Source organism: Malaya genurostris, chromosome 3 (assembly GCF_030247185.1).
Source record: "Malaya genurostris strain Urasoe2022 chromosome 3, Malgen_1.1, whole genome shotgun sequence".
NCBI classification, from domain to species: domain Eukaryota; kingdom Metazoa; phylum Arthropoda; class Insecta; order Diptera; family Culicidae; genus Malaya; species Malaya genurostris.
This window is the reverse complement of record NC_080572.1, coordinates 4,701,446-4,720,224: the sequence shown is the minus strand read 5'-3', so window position 1 is coordinate 4,720,224 and position 18,779 is coordinate 4,701,446. Positions and strand designations below refer to the sequence as shown.

Sequence of the window (18,779 nt, the reverse complement as noted above, 5' to 3'; positions counted from 1 at the left end):
GATGTCCGAGTACTCGGCGTCTTTGAGAGAAAAATACTATACTCAATACTCGGCGGCAAAGAAGAGAATGGAGAATGGCGCAGACGCATGAACCATGAGCTGTACCAAGTATACAAAGATGCGAACATTGGAAGGCTTATAAAACACGGCATTCTACAGTGGGCTGGACATGTAGCAAGAATGCCGGAAGAGAGAATGGCCTATGGTGATGTTCAGCAGAGAACCTGGGAGAGGTCGTCGACTGCAGGGTAGAACAGGCACTCGCTGGCTGTGCGCAATCGAAGAGGATACACGCGCAGCGGGAGTACAGAGCGACTGGAAAACGGCGGCTCAAGATCGAGTATCCTGGAAATCTACAATTCGTTCGGTCATGTTCCGAAGACGGGATGTGCAACATTAACACTCAAACGCTCGGGTTGGGATTTTCATCGATTTGTATTTGGGAACAGTTCTGGAAAAATCTGAAATGTGCAAGATTTACTAAAACGCATCAATTTTAATAAACTAATCATTTGGCCAACCATCCCAGAGGGTACTGGAACCGGTTACAAAACTTCTGAAAGACTTTTTTGAAAAGATGCAAAAATGTTATCAGGAAATACAAATTCTATGTTAGAATACGAAATAATCTGGGATGGTTGACCAAATGATTAGTTTATTCAAATTGATGCGTTTTAGTAAATCTTGCACATTTCAGATTGTTCCAGAACTGTTCCCATATACATTTTTAGTTTTTAGATATAATACCCCAAATGGCAAAACCGACTTACTCCAAGGCGATCTGGAATAACACCGGTGTTTTTGGACCATATCAACACCGATTAAGGCAGAATGAAATTAAAGAATACCCGGTTTTTCTGACACCAAATGCATCAAGATCGGTCAAATATTCAGTAGTTACAAATTTTTGAAAAAAAATCGATGAAAATCCCAACCCGAGTGTTTAAGAGTTAAAAGAAAGTAAAGTAAGTAAGTATGATTGATACGAGAACTGAGGTTTTTAGTATATGACTACTATCTCCGATCATTAATCGAAACCGGTAACCAGGATATCCGATATTGGTTTGTTTGGCCGTCTACTGATAATGACTTGCGATTGGAGTAGTTTTGAGGCCAGTTTAAAATTTATATTTCGCCGCTTTAAATGATGGTATAACATTTTAAACACACTTTACTCTATAATTATGGAACCAGAAGTCGGATCCGAATGAAATTTAGAAATATTGTATGGTTCCACAAGACTTTTCATTTGAACCAAAGTTTGTGAAAATCAATTAAACAATCGCTGAGCAAATTGATTGGCTACTATTTCCGGTTGTGGATCGAATTTCATATGTAATGCAGCATGTGGTAATGTTGAATAATTCGGTTCTCATCAAGACTGATTGTCACATGTACCGTGGTATGAATGTAACAGTTACTGGTTTTAGAAGGGATGATGCAGTTTCAAATTCCTCATGATAGAGTTTTTTGTTATGTTTTTGAAAAGTTTTATATTACAAAACATTCTTATGTCTCAAATTTTGTGCCTTAAGTTTAATGCCACAAAAATATTTTTAATAATACTGTCATAATCAGAATTTTACTGAGAATTAAAGCTGATCCAGCACTAATCAAAACTAGACCCTCATACGGTAGTAAGTCCACATTTTCTGAACTCACAGAGTCTCTGCAAAAAATACAAATCAATTATAAGGCCAAGTTATCATAATAAGTTTCCATCTATACCCTTCAGATTTTTTGGACGAAACACTAGCCACTTCGACGCGAAGCTGATTCACGGATGAAACTGAAAAGCTTTGGAACAGATTTTGAACGTTTACTTTCTCTTGCTGGTTAGCTAGATTAACCAATGTGACATAAATCGTGGGCTTAGATGAGCTCACGGGTCCAGAACGTAAAATCGCAAACACGTTATCTCCCAGCGTGCCAGTTCCATATTCAACATTATGGAAATCATCCTTATCGCGTAGTTCCATAAGTCGTTTAAACACTTTGATGTGGCTTTTGGTAGCATTTAATTCACTCTCCACATTGACTGTAGTGTACTTTGGATTTATAGGAAGCCAAGAGGAGGAGCCAGTCGTAAAACCTGCCATTGTTCCGTTGTTCCAATGAAACGGAGTACGTGCGGGATCTCTGGTATACGTTTGATAATCATCTGGAGAGGTTTGACAGGCGGCCGGATCTTTGGTTTCCGCCCAAGTTAGTTCGTAGTCTGTCATACCGATTTCCTCGCCTTGATAAGTAACCGTTGCACCCGGCAGCGATAATTCGACCAGTTCCATCAGATCAGCCATTTGCTCTCCTCCCATTCGAGATGCTACGCGTCGTCGGTCGTGATTGCCAAGCTGAGAAGAACAATAATCAAATAATGCAGAATACATTTTCATTGTCAAGATTTAACTTACAACCCAGTTTGGAGTGTGTCCTGGAGGAACGATATTCAACCATGAATCAATGACAGTTTTAAACTTGGCTGCTTTTGAGTTTTGGTCCAAGTGTATTATAAGTTGAAAATTGAACGGCATTTGCGAACCTTGACGTTTGTTCTGATCTTGGAAATAAGTACTAACAACACTTAGGCTTGAATATGATTCCGTCATCAGTACTCGTGTATCTCCGCCGTTTCTTTTCTTGAAGTCGTCCATCAACTCACGCCACTGGTACACCATATCAACTGTTTCTGGTAAATCTTGCGTGTAGATATGGGTTAGGTAGTCTGTATTCAATGAATCGTTTGAGTTTCCCGATATGGGTTCATCAAGGAAGTTCGGATCTTCAAACAAACACGGTACTGCGTCTACGCGAAAACCGTCAACTCCCTTGGCCAGCCAAAAACTAAGAACGTTTTTCATCTCGGTAACCACCTTGGGATTTCTATAGTTAAGATCAGGTTGCTTGTAGTGAAACTGATGCAAATAATACTGCTTTCGTGTCTCACTCCATCGCCAGGCACTGCCTCGAAAAGCTTCAACCTTAAAAGAGTTAATTGATCAGTTGTTCAACCTACAGTGGATTCGGCCATGATACAATTTTAGTTGAAGAACTTGTTGTAAGAATTGAATGTGATTTAGTTTCAATTTCGAACATTTACATATTTGTTTAAAGTATCACGTTCTTATTTAGTCACAAACTTTTCTTAAATTTTTATACATTTTCAATATAAAACAAATAAATGTTTTACAGATTGGAAACAAAATTAATATGGTAATGATTTGGTTATCAATATAAGCTAACTCGCAATAAGAACAAACAGTTTACCGTTTTCTTCAAATTTTAGTTCCAACTTTTTTAATTAACTCCGTAAACCTCAGTATGAGTGAAATCCGATACAGTCGACTCAATATACCGCTTACGACCAAAATTATAAAGCGTAGTGCAGAATAAGAACATTTTGAGATGAGCAAAAGGGATTCCTCCCCAGAATTCTGTCTAGTGTGTTGCGCATACCTTTAAAAATTATCAGAAATCTTTTCACTACTGTATGCCTTGCGAGAAAGAGTTCAAGACAACATCTGACGAACAGCCTCAAAGTTAAACCAGGTTTAAAATGAACGGTAACAAATAAGCAAACATAAAACTTGGTTCCAATTCTCTAGACCAGTACTTCTCAAACTTTTGCCTTTCTCATATAGAAAGGTTATGCAATCACTTGAAAAACCGACTAGTAAAAATTGCGGACCCTTTTGGAAACATAATAGATATGCGCGGACCCCTACGTCTATTAAATTTGTTCATTAGAAATATATTTACATTCTATTTCCAAAATTGCATAGTATCAACGGGAAATTACACATTAATTCAACATAACGTTTTTATATTGGCAAAAACCATTATTATGTTTGAGATCAACAGAGCATTATTGTGTTTGAGACCAACAGAGAACAGACATCCATGTAGAGATACCAATGTGTGTAAGAAATTTAACAGTAGTTTGGTAAAGTGATCACCAAGTAGCAATTTACCTATAGAGGCGCTTCGAACTGTCCAGCAAACTCTCATGGGCTTTTGCTTTCGACCATACAAAGGTAAGTCATGCGTACGCAACGGTGATGGAATGCCCGTTCTTTGTTACTAAGCGTTCAAAAAAGGTGGAAATGAATATACCACCATTGTAACTACGTAATCCATTAACGTTCAAGCTTCCACATTCACATTTCGTAACGTAAATTTGTAATTAATACTTTTCAAAAATAAAAAGATTCAAATAAAATTTTTCCTCATAATAATTGTTCACCTACCCAGTTATTCGGAGGATCATTTCGATTTGGATCACCACCCGGTTTTCCGCTATGCCATACGTAATAATCCTCGTACCCTGACACATTGCGCTCACTGTTTTTGAACCATTCGTGCTCATCACTTGAATGATTGGGAACGAAATCTAGAATTAGTTTCAATCCAAGCTCGTTCTTTTTCTTAACCATATTGTCGAAGTCCGCCATCGTACCGTACTCTGGCTGTATAGCACGGAAATCGGAAATGTCGTAACCGAAATCGGCCATCGGACTCTTATAAATGGGTGACAACCAGAATGCCTTGATTCCGATAGATTTAAGATAGGGCAGCTTTTCAGTTATTCCGTTGAGATCGCCAATGCCATCGCCGTTGCTGTCCTTGAAGGAGCGGGGATAAATTTGATAAAATCCGGCTTTCTCCCACCAATCACTAACACTTAGTTTAGTCAAATTTGCACTAAATGAATACTGGATGTGTAGGCATATTAAAATAACTGTGCAAAGATGCCGGTAATTGATTACTGAATTGGTCATTGTTCTCGTAAAATTATTATTTTGTGCTTCTCTTGACCGAATCGCTGGTACCAGACTATCTAAACTGCCAGTGGAAGATATAGTGAGGTTATATATAACTTTTTTCCAGTAGTTATTGTCGTATAATCATTGAATCAATCAGTAGTGCTTGAATATTCTGTTTACAAAAAAAACTAATATATCATTAAATCAACACGAGCAGTACGCCTATGCACTTTAGTGACACCCTCGAAGGAAACCGCATCGTTCCGAAAGCAATTGTTTTCCCCACTATGCCCATCAAATCTTCTGATAACGAAATTCATAGTGTAGAAATGTCGGGTTCTCGATAGTTTTACTCATTACACAAAGGAAGTAAACAAACACTTCAAATAAGTATTTGATCGAGTTTCCTTGCGTCGGTAGCTGCCAGGTTAAGATTAAAAACAAACATACCTAACGATTGTATGCGATAGTTCATATCGAAGCAAATTAGTATTCTATTGAGAAAGTTCACTTGGATATTCAATGGACAAAAGTTCTAACACTAAATTTTTTTCAACACTAGCTTCTTTCGGATAACCGTTTTGCCTTTTTCATTTATTTTATTCATGTTGGCGCAATTTCAAACAATAATGCGTCTTTCAATCTTACGCCTGATTAGATTGTCCGTTGTCATCAGTGAATCACATTACCATAGATTTAACAATTGTTGAGCTGATTATTACTGATATGACTGCAAGGGGTGGATCACTTCTGATATATTTAATATATTAACAAAATTAAATAGTATGAACTCTGAATTACGGTTTCTTTTAGTTGCATGTACCACTTCAATGCGTGTGTCGCATTGGCCTTAAATTAACTGCACAATTACTCTTTTCACAATCAAAGTTAATGTGAAAACGGAAATTGTCATTTTTGCGAAATAGCTATATATTAAATGTGAATTTTCAAAGTGATCTTCCACTCGCCGAACTATGCAGGCGAGATGGTACAACAAATGGTTTCTCAAAAGGTAAAAGCATTCAGATTTACGTAGTATAAGAATCCCATGCTAGAAAAAATAAGTAATAATAATGATAGGTTCGAAACTTTCACTTTTTATCCTGTAAGATTTGGTTTGCGTTTGGTAAAGATTTGATGATGATATTTGTTAAGAGACTAGAATATATTGTTTATTTAGAAATTAATGTCAGTGAAGGCTTTGAAATAAAGTTCACATTTTGAGAGTCACAACTATTCATTCATAAGCACATTACTGATAGACTGAAACATTGTTGTTAACCTAAGGATCAGCTCACTTTATCAAAACATTACACTTCTCCCACGTAACGTTGAGTCCGGTAATTAGATCCTTAAATTCATGGTTCATACACTCCAAATAAAGTGTGAATAGTAATGCATATTTAGTAATTTAGTCGAAAAGTTTCATAAACAACTCTTCGAATGCAGTTTTTTTTCTTCAAAAAAAAATGAGTACCGGGCGTGTTATGTATCCAAAGTGGTAACCTTAAATAATATTAAAGATTTTATCTCATTCCAATCTAACATCAATCCAAGTAATTAAAAATTCCACAGTATCAGAAAAAAATCCACTTTCGACAACTTAAAACTTTTGACAACATATGAAATATTTATAACAGAGTATGTAAATGAACTACGAACCGTTTCCAGTTTTTATAGAAACACTATAAATTGACATTTCTGGTTGGTAAACGATTGGACAATGCGCAATTCAGGCCCCAATGTGATTCTTAGCTCTTGTCCAGTAACTCCTATCCCTACCTCCCCGCGGTGCCGGCTGTGGTGCGAGTAACCATAGGAAAGATCGGGTAACCAACCCCGGTGGGACCTGGGTCGTATGCTGACAGGGAAGGGGGGGGCTTGCTTTCTCTTTACAGAGAGCAAGCCTACACGAGCGTCTGTTCCCCATGTTGGGGCGGCTCTAAACAGCGTCTGTTCTCCATGTTAGGAGCGGCTGATTACCGTCTTTGTGTCAGTGTGGGACTTTAAACAGTGCTGACACGATGGCCCTCCGGCTAGACAGGAGGTCGGTGCAGGCCTAACAAGCCGCCCGGAAAACATATGTTACGTACGATCAAGAAGAAAATACGACTCGGAATAATCGGCAAAGACCTACGCAACGAACAAAGGACTACGATTGGAAGCTTGGCACATGGAACTGCAAATCGCTTGGCTTCCCAGGATACGACCGAAAGCTGCATGATGAGCTTCAAATCCGCGGCTTTGATGTCGTAGCACTGCAGGAACTTTGTTGGACGGGACAGAAGGTGTGGAAAAGTGGGCATCGAGCGGCTACCTTCTACCAGAGCTGTGGCACAACCAACGTTCTAGGAACGGGATTTGTAGTGTTGGGCAAGATGCGCCAGCGCGTGATTGGGTGGCAGCCAATCAGTGATAGAATGTGCGTATTGAAGATCAAGGGCCGTTTCTTCAATTACAGCATCATCAACGTGCACTGCCCACATGAGACGAAACCCGATGACGAGAAGGAAGCATTTTACGCGCAGCTGGAATGAACCTACGGCAGCTGACCACGGCGGGATGTAAAACTTGTCATCGGCGACATGAATGCTCAGGTAGGCCGGGAGGCAATGTACAGGCCTGTCATCGGGCTGGAGATCCTGCACGAGGTAACAAACGACAACGGCCAACGATGCGTGAACTTTGCAGTCTCCCGAGGAATGGTAGTTCGAAGCACCTTCTTCCCCCCCAAAAATATCCACAAAGCCACCTGGAGATCACCTGATCAACATACGGAAAATCAAATCGATCACGTTCTCATCGACGGGCGATTCTTCTCCGACGTCATCAATGTCCGCACCTACCGCAGTGGCAACATCGATTCTGACCACTACCTTGTTGCAGTTTGTATACGCTCAAAACTATCGACGGTGCACAACACTCGTCGCACAGGAATGCCGGGATTCAATCTCGAGCAGCTACGTAGCGTTCGTACTGCAGAGGAATACGCGCAACAACTGGAGCAAGTACGTACCAACGGAAGAGCAGCTTGGCGCGGCGACTATTGAAGACGGCTGAAGGAATATAAGATTCGCCGTGAGTAGCAGTGCTTCAACCGTACTAGGTACAAGGTTATCGAATCGAGGAAATGACTGGTTTGACTGCGAATGTCAGCAACGTGGTCGAAGAAAAGAATGCAACAAGGGCGAGGATGCTGCAACACCGCACTAGAGCGAACGAGGAACGATTCAGACAGGCACGGAACATACAGAACACGGTTTTCCGGAGGAAAAAGCGCCACCAGGAAGACCAAGATCGCGAAGCGATGGAACTGCTGTACCGCGCATATGATACACGGAAATTCTATGAGAAGTTGAACCGCTCACGTAGAGGCTTCACGCCACAGGCCGAAATGTGCAGAGACACCAGTGGTAACCTTCTCACGAACGAACGTAGAGTGATCGACAGGTGGAAGCAGTACTATGACGAGCGTCTGAATGGCGAATCACAGGATACAGAGAACGACACAGGAATCAATGTGGGTGCACGCTCAGCCGACGACAGATCCCCAGCACCTGATCTGACGGAGATAAGTGAGGAGATCGGCAAGCTGAGGAACAACAAAGCCGCGGGCAATGACCAGTTACCAGGCGAGCTGCTGCACGGATGATTTCTAAGATTTGGGAGGAGGAGATTCTACCGCAGGAATGGATGGATGGAGTGGTATGTCCCGTCTACAAAAAGGGTGATAAGCTAGATTGTAGCAATTACCGCACAATCACATTGCTCAACGCCGCCTACAAGGTACTCTCCCAAATCCTTTGCTGTCGTCTATCACCAATAGCTAAGAAATTCATAGGGCCGTACCAAGCGGGATTTACTGGAGCCCGCGCCTCTACAGATCACATATTCGCGATAAGACAAGTACTACAGAAGTGTCGTGAATACAACGTACCCACGCATCACCTATTCATTGACTTCAAAGCGGCATACGACACAATCGATCGAGAACAGCTATGGCAGATCATGCACGAATACGGTTTCCCGGATAAACTGACGCGATTGGTCAAAGCAACGATGGATAGAGTGATGTGCTACGTCCGAATATCTGGGACGCTCTCGAGTCCCTTCGAATCTCGGAGAGGGCTACGTCAAGGTGATGGACTTTCTTGTATCTTGTGCGATATTGCCCTGGAAGGTGTGATTCGAAGAGCGAGGATCGACACGAGTGGCACAATCTTCCGAAAGTCCGTACAACTTTTTGGCTTCGCTGACGATATTGATATTGTGACACGTAACCTTGAGAAGATGACGGAAACCTACATCGGACTGAAAGCTGAAGCTAGGCGTATCGGACTGGCCATAAATGCGTCGAAAACAAAATACACGAGAGGAAGAGGATCTAGAGAAGAAACACTACGCCTCCCACCACGAATATTGATAGACGGTGACGATATCGAGGTGGTTAACGAGTTTGTGTATAAGGGCTCACTGGTGATCGCCGAAAATGATACCAGCAGAGAAATACACAGACGTATTTTGGCAGGGAATCGAGCGTACTTTGGACTCAGAAAAACTCATCGATCGAGAAAAGTACGCCACCGCACGAAATTGACCATCTACAAAACGCTTATTAGACCGGTTGTTTTCTATAGCCACGAGACCTGGACTATGTTGGCAGAGGACCAACGCGCCCTCAGTGTTTTCGAAAGAAAGGTACTGAGGACCATCTATGGCGGAGTGCAGATGGAAGACGTAACGTGGAGACGGCGTATGAATCACGAATTGCAACTGCTGCTTAGAGAACCACCTATTGTACGGACAGCTAAAGTTTGATGTCTACGATGGGCTGGGCATGTCATAAGGATGTCGGACGACAGCCCAGTGAAAATGGTTCTTGAATCTAATCCGACTGGTGCAAGAAGAAGAGGAGCGCAGCGAGCAAGGTGGATCGATCAAGTGGAGATCTCAGAAGCATCCGTGCCTTGAGTGGCTGGCGACGAGCAGCCATGGACCGAGTTGTGTGGAGACGTATTCTTGATACAGCAAAGGACACCCCAGGCCTATAGCTGTTAGGTAAGGTAAGGTAAGTATAAATTGAAATCTTTACTGTATCAATTTTTTCGTCTTCATATAACCCGGTCCATGGCTACTCGTCGCCAGCCACTCAAAGTACGGATGCTTTGTAGATCGCCTTCACTTGATTGATCCACCTTGTCCAACATTCTAATGGCATGCATAGTATATCGTTGCCGGAGAGCTCGGATCGGTCGGATCGGCCCAGTGCGGGTCAACCTCTATACCTTGCAGACGTTGCTTCTTCTATTTGTGAACGGTCCTTATCACGACTTCCAGTTTCATGTAAAGCAATACTACCTTCATAGGGGTCTGTCGCTGACGATGTCCAGCCAGCGACTGGCACCATTAAAGAAGGTGACAAGCGATTATAAATACACTCTCCTACTCAATGTTTGATCGGAGAAATAGGTATAAAGCGAGAAGACTAGTGTTTGATGGACAGAGAAGATGTTTGGAAGTAAGGTATCGGTCGGGTGACGGGATGTAGACCATGTTGGATGTACGTGCTACTGTGTCTGACTGGCGTTTTAGGGTGACTAAAACAAGATTCAGAGTGGCGAAATGGTAGCGCGTATGCACGGAATGCGTAAGAACGCAGGTTCGAGTCCTGTCTCTGAGCGTATCTTTTTCCAATAAATCATCTTTCCTGTTAGTTTTTCATTCATTTGGCTTCTCCAATATATGTTTCCTCTCAGTCCATTTGAAATTATTTCTGGTTATCTCACACTGTTGACCATTTCATTCAATCATAAAAATGTATTTTAAAAAAATTGTGTTTATGCGTTTAGTACAATTCGAGATATTCACGATAGAACCTTTCTTGCACGGTGCGAAATTTTAAAAGGCGCCCCAACGTAAATCTTATCAATTTAAATTTTGTTTGAAGTGCGATAAAATTACATTAAAAATCAATATTGTATAAGTTCAAAAGAGTGGGTTATATGCAATAACTCATTTGAAACGTGAAAATTACTTAAATTCCGTCAAACAAGTCAAACAAGTTGGCTTTACATCCTATTGATGAAATGTATTTATACAATGATTTAATGTGATTTAAATTATATCTAATTTGTCCAGGCTTTTTGGCAACACGTTTTCATAAAAGCTGTAAGAATATGGTCATTGTATTTTTCATCTTATTTTTAGAGCATTCGATAATTGAACAAAATAAGTTTTATAATTGAGAGTAACTGTTTGGGTGTAAATAATCTTTCTCTTCGCATTTTGTAGAAGCGTCTATAGGAAAAGCGGCGTCTATAGACACGATTTGAAAGAAATAGGACATTGAAAGCAAACTGGTAAGATGGGCAAATGGAAATTTTTAAACATAACTGAATAACATAAACTAAATACACGTCGATTGATTGTCATCTGCAATGGATCGGAAGCTGTTTGTTACGTTTGAATTCATTTGATGGAAACATTGCAATGAGGTGGTGTTGGTCAATGAAACATGGTTTACTCTGGATGCAAAAGAGGATATCTGAATTCAATTGAATTACTAATTCCTTGAGTTTTGGAATAAAGTTATTTGCACATATAAACAAAACCATAATACATTTTGGCGTTAGCTGAAATGAAAAAAGGTGAAAGGTGAATTGACAATCTCCCAATAAACAACTCCAACCGAAAAGTAAGTTTATCAGAACAGAATATTGAATCGGTCTTAAAAAGTTGCAAAATTTTAGGAATAAGCATATCGACCTAATAGAGATTATTTAGAATAAAATAAAACCAAAAAATTGAAAAAAACAAAAACATTTTTATCATTCCCACTATACTCCATCTAAACTAACAATTTTTGGTCGCGAAAGTTTAAATTAAATGTTCTAGAATCCAAAAATGAAAATATTTTGAACAAACGTCAGCTTTCTCAACCGCTCAGGTGCACCTTAATAGTGCATCCGATATCAACCTGCAAACATCAAATACTCATCGAAAACCCCACTAGGTTGAATGTACACGGTAAAGTAATTTTATCGCGTTGTTGTCGCGTGGCAAACATATATTTTCGTTTGAGTATTGGCGTGCCATCGACTATAAAAGACCCCCTTACGACACTAATCAAATGCAGTCAATGTCGTATGCTTATTGTGGATATAGTTCAACCATGTTGAGAATTCTCGTGCTTAGTGTGGTTCTAGTGATCGGAGAGATTATCGCAGATGAACATTGGTGGCAGCATGCCAACTTTTATCAGATCTATCCACGATCGTTCAAGGATAGTGACGGAGACGGTGTTGGCGATCTTCGCGGAATACAAGAAAAAGTGAGTTACCTCAAACAGGAATTGGGCATCGATGCAATCTGGCTATCTCCGATATTCAAATCTCCGATGGCGGATTTTGGGTACGATATTTCAAATTTTTTGGATATTCATGACGAGTTCGGTACGATTGCCGATCTGGAAAGCCTGGCAGAGGAATGCAAACGACAGAATCTTAAGCTCATCTTAGACTTTGTGCCGAATCACAGCAGTGATGAGCATGAATTTTTCAAAAAGTCAGAACGGAAAGAAGCAGGATACGAGGATTATTACGTTTGGCACCCTGGCAAAACTTTATCCAACGGAACACGTGTACCTCCATCGAACTGGATTAGTGTATTTCGCGGAAGCGCATGGCAATGGAGTTCAATAAGAAATGAATATTATCTTCATCAGTTTCTTGTTAAACAACCTGATTTGAACTACCGCAGCACAAAAGTTGTGAATGACATGAAAGAAGTTCTGCGTTTTTGGCTTAGCAAAGGCGTCAGTGGATTCAGGATTGATGCATTACCATATCTTTTTGAGGTCAAAGCTGAGAATGGACAATACCAAGATGAAGTAAGGAGTGATAAAACAGATGATCCCGACAATCCTGAATATCTTGTGCACACGTTGACCCAAAATCTTGAAGAAACTTTCGATATGTCATTTCAATGGCGACAGGTGCTAGATGAGTTTAAAATGGAGCATGACTTAGATGATCTTGTTCTTATGATTGAAGCCTACACCCCGTTACAAAATATTATCAGATTATACGGTGAAAATGGAAGGGAAGGAGCGCAAGTTCCTTTCAATTTTGAAGTACTCTCTAATACGTTCAAAGATAGTACAGCGAAGAACTTTCATGATAATATCAAGCGTTTCTTAGATGTACTACCGACGAACCGTTTCGCGAATTGGGTTGTAAGTATCACAATTTTACACTATGTCAATGATATATCAGTCTTTGATGGTTTACGTACTTCTAGCTTGGTAACCACGATAATAAACGCGTGTCCAGTCGACTGGGAGTACCGCGTACTGATCTGTACGCCATAGCACTTAACACTTTACCAGGAATATCCGTCACATACAACGGAGATGAGCTTGGTATGGAGGATGTCTATATTCCTTGGAGCCAAACCATCGATCCAGCCGCATGTAACTCCAATCCCAAAGATTTTATGCTGTATACCCGCGATCCTGTAAGAACTCCGTTCCAGTGGGATGATAGCATCAGTGCTGGGTTTTCAACCAACCCAAAAACTTGGCTTCCGGTTTCTCCTTACTACAAACAGAATAATTACAAACTACAGAAGTCTGCTCCTCGCAGTCACGTAAAGATTTTCAAATCGCTGGTCAGACTACGAAAGCAGCCCACTCTCAGAGAAGGTTCATTTGATATGAAACTGGTGAACGAAAATTTAATTGTTTACAAACGTGAACTACAAGATGTTAGTACCATAGTAGTTATCCTGAATTTTCATAAATCGTCCCAAACGGTTTATCTATCTCAGATTTATGAAGGGCTTCCCCTGGAATTTGAAATCATTACATCGTCTTTGCAAACAAACTATGTGGACGGGTGAGTGATTTCGATGTTTTATATATGCATATAGCTTTGAAGAAATATTTCTATTTGCAGTACAATTTTGGATCGGGATGAAATTATGCTGCCAGCCGATGCAGCCATTGTTCTAGAAGGAAATGTAAAGAATGGCGTGTGATAGATGGGTAGCATGACTACAGTGCCACAAGATCGCGAGAGAGAGATTGCTCAATATAAATATAAATATAAATCCAAGGAAAATGCATATTGCTAACATTTACCTAATAATTATCATTAAGTTGTAGTTTAGACTCTCAATTACATTTTACGAATAAACTATTCTAATTGAAATGATATCTAAAGTCTTCATTTGGCTCAATTTCTTTTACGTGTCGCCTTCGGCTTATTAATGCATTAGCTGATTATGTTGGACTGCGACCTTGCGGATCATTGCTGTTTGTTACGCACTTGTTTTTGCACCGAAGTGCAATGTCTTTTTGTTGTCGTGCCGAGAGAAACTAAACTAATTGATTCGTTTATTTTGTTGGCGAGATATGAAAAGAAATTTAACCAAGGATTTGTGGATTACCACAGATATTCAAATAAAGAAACAATGAGCTCAACGCATGAAAGTAAATAAACATAATTTCACTGTAACCCGTCACCTTTTCCATTAAGTTGATTTATAGGAACAGATGTTTCAATAAATGAAAAAGTCGATTTTACAAATGGATAAGATTGTCATTTTTAAAATAAGTTTTTAATAACGGACAGACGGTAATAGAAGACTTATTTTAATCGCTATTTTAAGTTTGATCAGTATCGAACCAGGAAAACGTATTGAAAAAATGACATGCGAATACAATTATGTAATGAAAACTACCAAAAAGTTACCGCAGAGACGGGACTCGAACTCGTAGCTAGTTCCAATCCAGGGAAATCATTTTGCCAATTAATCTACACTGCATGTGTAAACACATGAAGAAACAGTCTAATTGACTAGAAGAACCGAGCATGCTTCGCTCCTCCGTCAACAACCGCTTACGCATCGTATCGCAAGTCTTTCTTCACTCTCTGCTTTGCCGTCAGACGCTGATTTGAGATTTAGTTTTTGTCTCGTTTGGCTGCGTGTGGGGGATGCCCTTTTCGCGGTTTTCATTGCATAGTTTTCTTCGCATGACATTTTTTCCAATGTGTTTTCTTCAAGTCGGCTGTACGTCTCAACCAGACTAAAAAACAAGTCATGGATTGTGTCATTTGTTGTAAACAACCCATTTTTCTTATGTAAACAAACATATTATTCATAGTTGCTCTTTCTCGTTTTTTCGACTGTTCAATACATTGATTCTATTTGTTCTGCTTCTCCTAGAAACAGTAATGTTTGCATCTCCATAGACTGTTAAGGCTTGACTAGTTCGTTATTCGTATCTTCGCTGAAGTGTCAATCGCTGTTTAGGGATGGAAAAGAAAAATAACTATTGGTCTAATGATGCCTTTCTCATATATCTCACATTCTCATTTATAAATGTGTGGTATTCTTCAAAATAATTTTCTTTGGCTTTCTTCACTTTCCTTCAAAGTGAAACAGTACTCCGGCCAGTTAGGCCATTTCTGAGGAAACGAAAAGAGTTCCACTATTGCAGGTTGGTTCGAGAAAAGTGACTGGGTTCATTTTTGAGTGTATGGCTACAGTCTCCGGTCGTTAATCGAAAACCGGGAACAAGAAAAGCCAAATTAATGTTTTGCCATCTACTGACAATGGCTACCGATGGGAATAGTTTTTTTTAGAAATTATTTTAAAAATTTTTTAAAATTTTTTTTTATTATTTTATTTTCGGTGCTTCCGGAATTAGAAACCGAGATCCCGCATAGCCGGAATCGATTTGTTCTATTCACAATGACTATCGATTGGAATAGTTTCGAGGCCTATTAGATTTTTTTTACGAGTTCGCCGCTTTATGTGACGGTAACAAATTTTTAACACACTTCACCCTGTTATTCCGGAATCGGAAAAAGGATAAAAATATAATCAGAAACTTTGTTAGGGACGATTGTACCTTTAATTTGCACCTATGTTGGTGCGAGTCGGTTCAGCCGTCTTTGAGAAAAGGTAGTGCACTTATTTTCATTTTTTTGTGCATATTTCCCTGTAGTTCCGGAATCCGAAGTCGGATTCGAATAAAATTAAGAAATTCTGTGTGGGTTTACAAAACCCTTCATTTGAATCTAAGTTCATCAAAATCGGTTCAGCCATCTCCGAGAAAAGTGAGTGCAAAAAAATGTTACACGCATACATATACACACATACAGACATTTGCGTACTCGACGAACTGAGTCGAATTGTGAGACTCGGCCCTTCGTGCCTCTGTTCAAAAATCGGTTTTCACAGTGATTGCATAACCTTTCTATATAAGAAAGGAAAAAAACAGGTTTATGAGGCTTTATTGTATTATGCATTACGGTTATGATTTATTTCGATTGTATTTCATTCACCGTCACCCTAAATGTATGTAAATAATAAATTAGGTGCTGCTCTCGAACGTGTAACACAAAGGATCAACGTTAAGCTCTACCAAACTTCGACGCTTATGCAATTTGCTCACACAATAATTGAAAGAAAATAATCTTATTCGGAACAATCTTGCCTATAGTTGGCACACTCTCTTATAGAATTCTTAAACCAGCTATTCCAGAACAATCCCTCCTAGCCTTTTCTGAACTCACTGATCTCGCTCAATCTATTCTAAACTATCTCAGCTGCTCATACCCAGTAAATCCGAACATCGGACGCATCGTGCACGAAAGCTTTCGATTGCGTTTCGAGCTTATAGGGGTAGATGGGGTAAAACGCACCCCCTAACGAAATGTAGCTATATCTTAACTATAGAGAATAACCAGGAAGAGTTTCATGCATGACTATCTTCCGTAATCATTATTTCTCTAAATTACGTACAAATACTCGCTGAATGCATTGAAAAATAAATGAAATATCTTATTTTCCAAAACCCTTAAAAAGTGTGTATCGAAATATATGCGGGACATGACGCCCGATCGTGGAAAACATGAAAAATACACATTTTAAATTACGCGAAGTGACGATTATCTGAACATAGAGGCAGGATGATCTTAAGCAACGGGTAAATATCCATCAAAACAACGGATTTAAGCTCATGACAATCACGGGACAATATGCACCCTCATAAAGCATCTTCTTCTTATTTAAAGAAAGCTTTTGACTTTTCGTTGATGAAATATTTGCCAGGTGGAAGATTGTTCACTATTATTCATTAAATTGATAACTTATGCATAATTTTTGTAAGCAAATTCTTGAGCATTTTGCCTCACACAATTCGGGTCGTTTTGCCCCCAAAAATATGAGACGATGTATTTGACGATTTTTCTATAAAATTGCAAATACATCGTCTGTATTAGAACTAATTTTAGAAACCCGAATGATTGGCAAAGAAGTTCACTGGTTACATAATCAAAATCATCTTCCTCATCCTAGAAAATTACTATGGAACAAACATAAAAAATTACTTATAACATAGACATAATTGTTTTTTTTTTTAATTATTTCCTTATATGATTGAACTATCGCTACCAAAATTTTATAGTAATCTGTTGTTATGGCGGACATTCAGTTTCATTGAAATTTCAGTGAAAAAAATTGGTAACTTTTGAGAAAAGCAAAAGGTGCATTATGCCTCGGGGGTACGTTTTACCCCATCTTCCCCTATAGTATATCGGTAGAACAAAAGAGTGATGATATACCAAAGCAGAGAGCCGTTGTCTGATACACAGGGGATGGGATATATCGGGGTTGGATTTCCAACCCCGAACATAGGGCCAGAGTTTTGCTGGCCCTAAGAGGCGAATAACCTTAAGGTTAAAGCCTCTATGATCGAAACAAAAGAATGTTTAACACTCTTTCACACCCTATTGGAGAGACATCGGCTCGAAAATGCCTTGTTTGATATTCCTTCGTTCTGTTTCTCTAGCGATACATAATGTAAACATAAAGCTTTTTTAGGTCAACGCGGTCGATGCAAACGGTGCAGAATTGTCCGATGACGGGCCGATCGGCCCCATATCGTGCTCAATCGGTCCGATAATCGGGCCGATGATCGGACTTATGCGGGTCGACAAATTTCACTGGGTAGTTTCCCCTAAACTCTTTCAAGCCTACTAAGCTCACACAATCAACTCTAAACTTTATTCAGCACGCTATTTATTATTTTAAATCAGACAAAGTTTAGAGTGATTACCCCCAAGAGTTTCTCCAGCGATGGTTTATTAGCCATATATTTACTATTCGTCGGTATAAAGAAGTAATTAACACCTCTAACGCAATCTCATTGTGTTTGTGGACGTTTCAACATACGATTCACTGACACTAATACATTATTTTGAAAATGGAGTCGGAAGAATTGCTTGTTGTTGTTGTAAAATTTGCCAAAAAAGAGTAAATTGTATTTTGAAATGCTTCTGGATTCGGCTGATCGTAAGCGGCAAGCAAATCGACAACTTTGAATCCCAGCAGAACGCGAAACCCGAGCCTGTCCATCCGAAATGTGGCTAGAAGATGAAAAAGTCTTTCGTTCGAAAAGTTTAGAAAACAAGATATATGTCGCTCAAGGTGAACAAAATTCCAAACAGGAATGAGAAACAGCAAACCAGTTTGAAATCATATGAATAAATATCGAATCAAATCAAATCAAATCGAATTCCTGGTCTTCAGTTTTATAACGCATCCCATCGTGACAAGGTTGACGATCATTTCAAGGTAAAGAAGTTCCCAAAAAAGCATATAGTTTGGCAGGTTATTTGTAGTTGTGGTTAGAACAACGGCATCTTCATAACTAATGGTACGATTAACAAAGAAGTTTAGATTTACGAGTGTTTTCAAAGACGACTACTATCTTTCATTCACGAGTTCTGTGCTGCTTTGGCCTGATTTGGAGTTTTGCTATTAATGTGAAGCGGCTCTGGAATGATAAGCAGAAAACAACATTGTATCAAAAGACTGTATTCCTTCGAACATCACAGAACTTCATCCAATCAAAAGAAAGATAAGATGAAAGTTGTGTCATTAACATTTCGTATCGCTGTAACAGTACTAGTAAAATTGTCACACGATGGACAAAGTCCGTCGTAAGTA

The 18,779-nt window shown here is 39.5% G+C and overlaps 2 protein-coding genes across 2 annotated transcripts; one reads left to right on the top strand and one right to left on the bottom strand.

The window, feature by feature from the left end:
- Positions 1 to 1,102: 1,102 nt before the first annotated feature.
- LOC131436176 (maltase A1-like) lies at positions 1,103 to 4,839 on the bottom strand. The gene is made up of 4 exons (XM_058604723.1): positions 4,245 to 4,839; positions 2,412 to 2,978; positions 1,729 to 2,351; positions 1,103 to 1,669 (listed from the first exon to the last, which is right to left on the bottom strand). Exons 1-4 carry the CDS (start codon positions 4,773 to 4,775, stop codon positions 1,537 to 1,539), a joined length of 1,854 nt encoding a protein of 617 aa, XP_058460706.1. The 5' UTR covers positions 4,776 to 4,839; the 3' UTR covers positions 1,103 to 1,536.
- Positions 4,840 to 11,885: 7,046 nt separating this feature from the next.
- LOC131436831 (probable maltase) lies at positions 11,886 to 13,972 on the top strand. Its single transcript, XM_058605760.1, has 3 exons — positions 11,886 to 12,993; positions 13,059 to 13,654; positions 13,715 to 13,972. Exons 1-3 carry the CDS (start codon positions 11,890 to 11,892, stop codon positions 13,794 to 13,796), a joined length of 1,782 nt encoding a protein of 593 aa, XP_058461743.1. The 5' UTR covers positions 11,886 to 11,889; the 3' UTR covers positions 13,797 to 13,972.
- The last annotated feature ends 4,807 nt before the right edge of the window (positions 13,973 to 18,779 follow it).